Here is a 7,833-nt window from a genome sequence, read left to right as displayed (position 1 = left end):
ATATATATATATATATAATATATATATATATATATATATATAGACATATATATATATATATATATATATATATATACATACATTTATATATATATTTATATACAGCATATACAATTACCATATACAGGAGTTTTGCCTGGTAATACAACACAAACTAATTGCAGCTGCGAGAAAGTCGATTTCAAGTATCGAAACATGGGTTCAACTTGATCTGGTCCAGTAGCATATTTACAAAAACATGGTTGTCCGATGATGGGCATACCAGCATCATTACTAATTTTCTGTAGTTGTGTTGTGAATGAACGTAACGCATCTTCGCGTACTGTTCTTTGAGGTGCAAAACAAGCGATCGCCCACACTCTTATCTCCACTCCAGTGAAGAACTGTTTGCCACGCATATCCCATACACCTTGATTAGGCATCGCCTGCTGCTTTGTCTTTAGAAAAAGATATAAATTATTAAGTGTTTAAACACAATATGTTTAAATAATATAAAATTATATTGCAGTAGATGTATCAGTGTTTCCATATGCAAACATGTCTCATTAATTTTGTTTAATACAATTTAATTATATTATATAGCAAAAATAAACAAATAGAATTGTTCTGTTAGCATGGAACAAATACTGATAGCATCAGATTTTCGCACGTGATATCGGACTGCAAATGTAACATTAGTTACATTTGTAAACCGTAAGCTACGTCTACAATATACAAAAACGATACCCGTTACATTTTATCATTTACAATTTATCACAATAACAGTTTGAATATTCGTTACACTAACAGCCCAGATATCAAATCAATCAGGTTTAGAACCCATGCATTCATTTGACAACTTTTGGCTACTGTGTAGAGATATATCAAATGTAATCTTAACTAAATACAAACATATGTTAAAAATATTATCATCGCAATATAAATTAATTTACAAAATAGTATCGTAAACACTATTATACGCAAAACAAAATAAAAATAAAAACTTGTATAAATGTATTTTATAGCCTTCTCAGCTAAAAAAAGCTTCAGCTTGTAGATTACATATAAAGAATCTAAGAACTATGATAATTTAATAATCAAACATTTGACGCTATAAAAATTTATGCCTGCTAAAAATAATCAAACTTATTAGCCTCTGCAAATGTGTGATTCGGCTAGACCTGACTGATTTAGTTGGAAGTTTCTCACCTGTCCACTGAGGGAACTTACGCGCCCTCCATACTGCAGTTTGGGCGGAGGTAGTACACGACCCCTGACTTCCATCATACTGTTCGATATAGTCAATCCAAATTCTTGTACATAAGAATCATTGTTAAAGTCAGCCCTTCTAACTAGATTATTAATTTCCCGTTCACGATCTGGTGCGGAACGCGCTGTCGCTTTGATCATAGTCGAAGTCTGCATATCAGTTAACTTTTTAATGCAGCGTTGTCCGGCGACAATATTGCAAACCTAATATCAAGTAAAATTAAATTATATTTTATTCTTCAATAGAATGCAATACACTGTAAATAAAATATTGTTGCGTACCTCAAGCGGCAAATATGTGTGTTTATGTTCTTGGCCGACTTGCAGGCAAGGAAGATGTGGGTGGCGCAATTTCATTTTGTACTTATCTAAGAAGTATTTGGCAACTGTACACTCAACTGTTTGTCCATTTTCCAGTTGCAATGGAAATCTGTAATTAAATTAAATTATATTATAAGCGTTAGCTATAGTTAGCTATAGTGTATAATTAACATATGTATAACATGTGTATAATTGACATATTTTTTTATATTTCACATTTAGTAATATTAATTTAATTATAATATACTTACGATTGCATTTGAGCTGGTTTACGTGTAACATTGCACACTCGATATTTTCGCTTCATAGCTCCGCAGTGAGTTATTTCAATCTTGAGACCCTTGATTTCTTTGGTAAATTTCACTCTCTGAGAATCCGTGAGCGGTTTTCTCTGTTCATTGATATCTCGAATATCCAACACTTCGCACATAAATTCTATAACTGGCTGCGCTTTGTAAAAGGCAGTGGCAGAGACTAGAATACAAATGAAAGTAGTTCAATAAAGTCATAATAACCTAATAAATCAGTAATCTTTCTTTCGCTTACCGTCGATATTTAACATCATTTTCCATTGCGATGGTCTCACCGATTGATGGAATCCAAACCATACTTCCCTGCCTCCACCTAATGGATGGTAATATCCTTCTGGCGTACTAAAGAACGATCTACCTACTGGAGTGTATGTCATAGATGGTAAATGCCTCATTACAACATCTAAAGCAAGAACAGCGTCATATGGAATTTGTCTAGTTCGTCCTTCTAAAGCCTCTTCTAAAGCAAATAGCGAAACCTGTGCCAACCACTTTATGACTACTCGGAAAACTCTGTCTTTTCCTTCACCAGGCAGTGTGACCTACAAAAACAATTATAAATGCAATTATAAATCATAGAACATTTGGATTTTTAAAAGATAATAACTTTAGACTTTAAAAGATAGTAATTTACCTCTAATTCTACTTTATCATGCCCGATAGGCAAAGGGTCCCTTGTGTACAAGTTATTTCTGCCATCAAATACAGGTTTACGAGATTGAAATATTTTAGTATATGCATGAACCATTGTTTCTACAATTTCCCTATTAACTTTCCGAGGACATTTATCAGGTTGTATGCTAATGTCATAGTGATGTACATAGCCACGTGGCATACTAATTTGAAAATGATTAGCTCTCAAACCGATCGGTCTACCTTCTCGTCCTATGTTTGGTCTTCGAGGGCACGTAAACACTGTAAAAGAATATTATTTAATTGCAGAAAACTAACTTTTCATCAATTTTTTATTTATAATATCAGAATTAGAATTAGATATACATACTTGGCAGTTCTGTAGGTTGAGGAGGAGTGTGTGCCTGCTGTGCGGGAACAAGCCCCATATTGCTAGGAGCCGCGACACTACTCGCCGCTACTCCTGCTGTCCCAACAGAACCGCCACTAGTTGAGGGTCCAGGTGGGGGGGCTGAGAAAATGACATAAGTATCAATTAAAAAAATAAGTATCAGTTTTATATATTTTATTTATTGAATTGGAAAAAATATTGCATATTGCACTTTTCATTTTTATTTCTATTTATGTTCCTACATTATGTGTCTTTAATTATTACCAGAATATATAGCAATCAATTTTTATCTGCAATTTTGTTTATTGTTTATAAAGTATTGTATTAAGCAATTATTCAATGAGTTGTGAGTATTAACGCTTAAGAAGAAATTTTAAGTCAGTTAATAGATTACAGTATCTTCCATTTCTTTTTTACGTCAGTGATTATAACAAAATGCAGCAAAACATCTCTGATATATTTAACAAGATAATTAACAAGATACTTTCAACAATATTATATATATATATACATATTTATATATATATATATATATGTGTGTGTGTGTGTGTGTGTGTGTGTGTGTGTGTGTGTGTGTGTGTGTGTGTGTGTATATATATATATATATATGTATATGTATATACAATGACTTGAACATTTTTGTATAACTCCTAGTTTTCTGCTTTATCTCTTTTTGTATATGAATATATTATATACAATTATTTAAATATTATCAATTTAAAAATCTAAAATTTCATTCGTTGATTTGATTTCACCTGTTTTTTCATTTCATTGATTTGAAGTCACCTGATAAGAATTCTCAAAAAGTACTGATAAAACTAACACTGTTAATCGCAGCATATCTTAAACGGAATAAATCTATGTGAAAGTATTCATGCATTTAAACTCTACTTCTTTGTTTCTCGATTGTCTGTGCATGCATGCATTGTGAAATCACATTTATTGACTATTAAACCGCAGTATCACAATTTTAATGTCTCGTTTCGCGCAGCTTTGAATCGAACTTCACGCAATCAACACACTAGCAGTTAATATTTTGCTACTATTGAATTAAGAAACGCGCAAAAGTAATTTGTTGATTCTTTGTCACATTTTCTTTCTTTTCCACGAATTTCATGTAATAAGCGTATTCGACATCAATTTGTAAAAAGTAAAGAAAATATACGAAAGGTGATGAAATTTCTTTGTACTGCGCGATAAGAGGATTTTCTCTCGGAGGGATAATTTAAGAGTTAGCAAGGATTTTCCTTTTGAAAAGTTTTCGCTTCTTGTGGCTATACACAGGAAAACATTGAAGTAGAAGTTTTATCTTTTGAACTTTTGTAGTAAAGATAAGCAAAATCTAGGATGATATCAAGGTTGATATCTAAAATTTCTTCTTAAATATAATATAATATAAACAATACAAAAAGAAAAATGTAATAGGCTAATGAGAGTCAGCAACGATAAATGCGCAATTTATTTAGTGAACAATCAATAATTAGATTGGATTGATGTCTTCTTTGCTTTGAATGTTTTGATGTCAACTCTCTTTGGAGTTCCTTCTCAGTAAGAATGATACAAGTACAATTAACTTACATATCCATAATGTTTAAGTTATTCGCAAATTGACAAAGATGCAGCATTGTTAATCTGACATTTAAAAAAAACAAATCTTATTAGAGTGAAATATGCGTGAAATAATTTAAATACTTACCATTACGGAACATGAAGGATTGCTGAAGTTTTGTTGATATTAAAACTTAAAAAGAATTGTTAAATCAAATATAAATATCACACATTTTTAGGCCATACGTCCGCGTACAACGACGTGTCACTCAGATATGAACTATTCTCGAAGTAAGAGATCACACAGTAAACATTAAGGCAAATTTGCAAATATAAAGAACAAAACACATGTATATTATTCTTAAGTCAAACTGATAAGAACTGCAATAAATTATTATATAAGAATTAAAAACTGTCAAAATTATTAAAATTGTAAAATAAAACATTACATAATAAAAAGAAAAAAAGAAAAAATTCAATATAAAACATATTTCATTAAAATTGTTACATTTTCGTCAACTAATAAAACTTTCGTCATTAAATTAATGAACTATAAATCTAAAAAGATTACTAATGTAAATCAGAAGAAATTTTCAAGCATCGCTATATAGGTGTGATGCAGACCTTCTGTGAATCTGAAGGTAAACTGAGATAATTCTTTCGCGTATATGAATGCCATTTCCGAAATCAATCTTTTCAAAAATTTTTCCTTGTCTAAAATTTGGAAAATTCTCCCAATCGAAGTAATGTGAAAATTCAATACGATGTTCAGTAATTACAGAGTGTCAGTGTTCCAATTTATATGTCTACGATGTTCTGCTGAAAAGTTTCCTGCATGTTTGTCTCACATAAGATACATCGCAATCTTTACAACAAATCTTATAGACTACATTTTTATTATCAAATTTTGGGAGAGCGTACTTTTATGAATCTATTTAATTTGTTATCGCTAATTTTATGTTAGTATCTTTAAAAATCGACGTAAGCATTTTGTGACTTAAGCATTATGGACATGTGAGCTAATTATTATTTGTATCATTCTTGCTGAGGACTCCAAAGAGATCCGAAACGTTCAAAATAAAGAAGACATCAATTCAATATCTGATTATTGATTGTTCACTAAATAATTGCGCTGTTTATCGCTGCTGACTCTCATTAGCCTACTATATTTATCTTTTTGTATTGTTTAAAATTCGAAAGTCCTAATATAATTATTGTTATTATAATGTAATATATTATCTATCAAAGTCTAATATAATATTTTCAAATCAATCTATATTAATTAATCAATCAAAATTTTATTCAGGAGGTAGATTAATCAAATTTAATTTCAAGTCAGAATTTTGAAATAATAAATAATAACTAATATGATAAAATATTATATCAAATTAGAATAAAAATAATGAATATGATTTTCTAGTAATTATACATTTTTACATATCTAAATTTGTAATAATATTAATGTTGAGATAATAATTTTCATCATAATTTTCCTATTTATCATATATTTATCGTAAATTATTTTTCCATCCAAGCTATTTTTTCCATAGTCTTAAAATTTTGTTTCTCAAAAATCGGAATATCTGTAACTTATGTCAGAAAACCCAGTTCATATCTATAAAATAGTTTCCAGATTAAACGAGCGGCGAAAAACATGTGTAACATTTAAACTCATGTCCTTTCGAGTCCACGCAATCCTAATGCCGTGTGCCGGTGACATAATCGTAAGGTTACATAAACGCGGCCTAAACACCATTTAGTTCCCATCATGAGCCACTTAATCTCCGATCGCGTAAACTCCCAGTGGCAACAACGAAAGGGAACTAACAAAACATTGTGAAGAGAAAGAGAGATGTATGTGATTATGTTCTCGACAAACAGGAGAACTCTGTCCCGCAAGAGTCACGTGGCGCCGTAGAAGTGAACACCACCTCTCTCTTTCAGTGTAACACTCCAAAAACTTACCCTATGTGATAGGCGATCGGCGAGCACGCCTCCAAGGAAAACAACCCCGAGGCCTCGGGCTTGTGTTCCCACGTATATACGCTAACTCAATCCTAGAATTCTTCATATAAAGGTTCGGATTACACGCCGCTTACATCCGGAGGATACCATTGAATCAATCGACATCCGAAAATTTTATTTCAATAATTAATATTTAACAATTATTAATTTTAATAAATAATGTAGTAATATTTTTAATTATTAATGCATTACGAAGAGAAAAAGACACATGAATACATACCTTTTTCTGAAAAAATTATCTTAAAGTTTTTATTTCATTTTACTTAAATATAATATACGAAATGATAGCTACAACCAAAAGTAAACAAAGTTGTAGCTAGCTCAAAGAATTCTACCATAAAATGAAATAAACGTATTAAACGGAGAACTGAAAAGGATTAGAATTTTCTGAAAACGCAATATTTTTCATATATTCAGGTTATGAAACTTTGTACTCTATATTTAATTTTAGATAAAGTTTACTTTAGCAGAATTTTAGTTCATAGCTTAATTGAAAACTAAAGTATGTATAAAATGTTAAAAATATTTTAAAAAAGATAAAATTACAGAGCGGATTATTGTGAATATTACTAAAAAAATTTATTTATTAATTATCTTAGTATCTCTTTATTTGTTAATAGCTTTATAAAATTTCTTTTATAAAATGTTAAAAAAATAGAGACATACAGAGTATATTTTTAGTATAATATATTTTTAATATATTTAGTATATTTAGTATATTTTTAGTATATTTAAAGTATTTTTAGTATATATAGAGTATATTTAGAGTTTTTATATAAAGTATTTTATATAAAAATACTTTTATATAAAGTATATTTTCATATCCCACAAACTAAGTAACTATATAAATATACATATATATTTATACACAAATGTCTGTTATTTTTATATTTTAATTTATAAATACTATGTATTAATGTAAATACTGTGTTGAGATAATATATATATTCACAGAAGTTTAATTAACTCGTGACTCGAGCATATCAAGTTTTTTCTTCACTACAATTCAGTTGACCATTTTAGTTACTTTCAATATATTTTATGTGTCTTGGGTTATGAAATATTTGACTAATTGTTATTTATTTTGTGTATCCATTTTTTTATGAAAAGGAATGTAATATTCGATATCTTTTTTATACACTTGATGCATATTTTTTCTTTTTTAAAGAGGTTTGTTTTATGGATTTCACTATTTTTTGTAAATTTTTGAAAACATAACATCGTCATCCAATATCGTCGTTATAGTCGTCATCGCTCGACATCATCGTTGTCCAGCATGTCGTCATTGTATCGTCATCCGTCATCTCTCCCCCCCTCCTCCTCCTTCCTCCCTCTTTCTCTCTCTCTCTCTCTCTC

At 29.9% G+C, this 7,833-nt stretch overlaps 1 protein-coding gene across 1 annotated transcript; it reads right to left on the bottom strand.

Moving 5' to 3' along the window:
• Positions 1–118: 118 nt before the first annotated feature.
• Positions 119–2,941, bottom strand: LOC105625160 (protein argonaute-1; the record flags this gene model as incomplete). Its single annotated transcript, XM_012206501.1, has 7 exons — positions 2,884–2,941; positions 2,515–2,795; positions 2,116–2,422; positions 1,821–2,043; positions 1,531–1,678; positions 1,170–1,452; positions 119–463 (listed from the first exon to the last, which is right to left on the bottom strand). Coding segments are annotated over exons 1-7 (1,645 nt in total), but the record flags the coding sequence as incomplete, so codon positions are not given.
• Between the last annotated feature and the right edge of the window lie 4,892 nt (positions 2,942–7,833).

This window comes from Atta cephalotes (genome assembly GCF_000143395.1).
Source record: "Atta cephalotes unplaced genomic scaffold scaffold00159, whole genome shotgun sequence".
Taxonomy (NCBI): Eukaryota; Metazoa; Arthropoda; class Insecta; order Hymenoptera; family Formicidae; genus Atta; species Atta cephalotes.
Note: the sequence above shows the minus strand (reverse complement) of the source record. Positions and strands in the feature narration are given on the sequence as shown.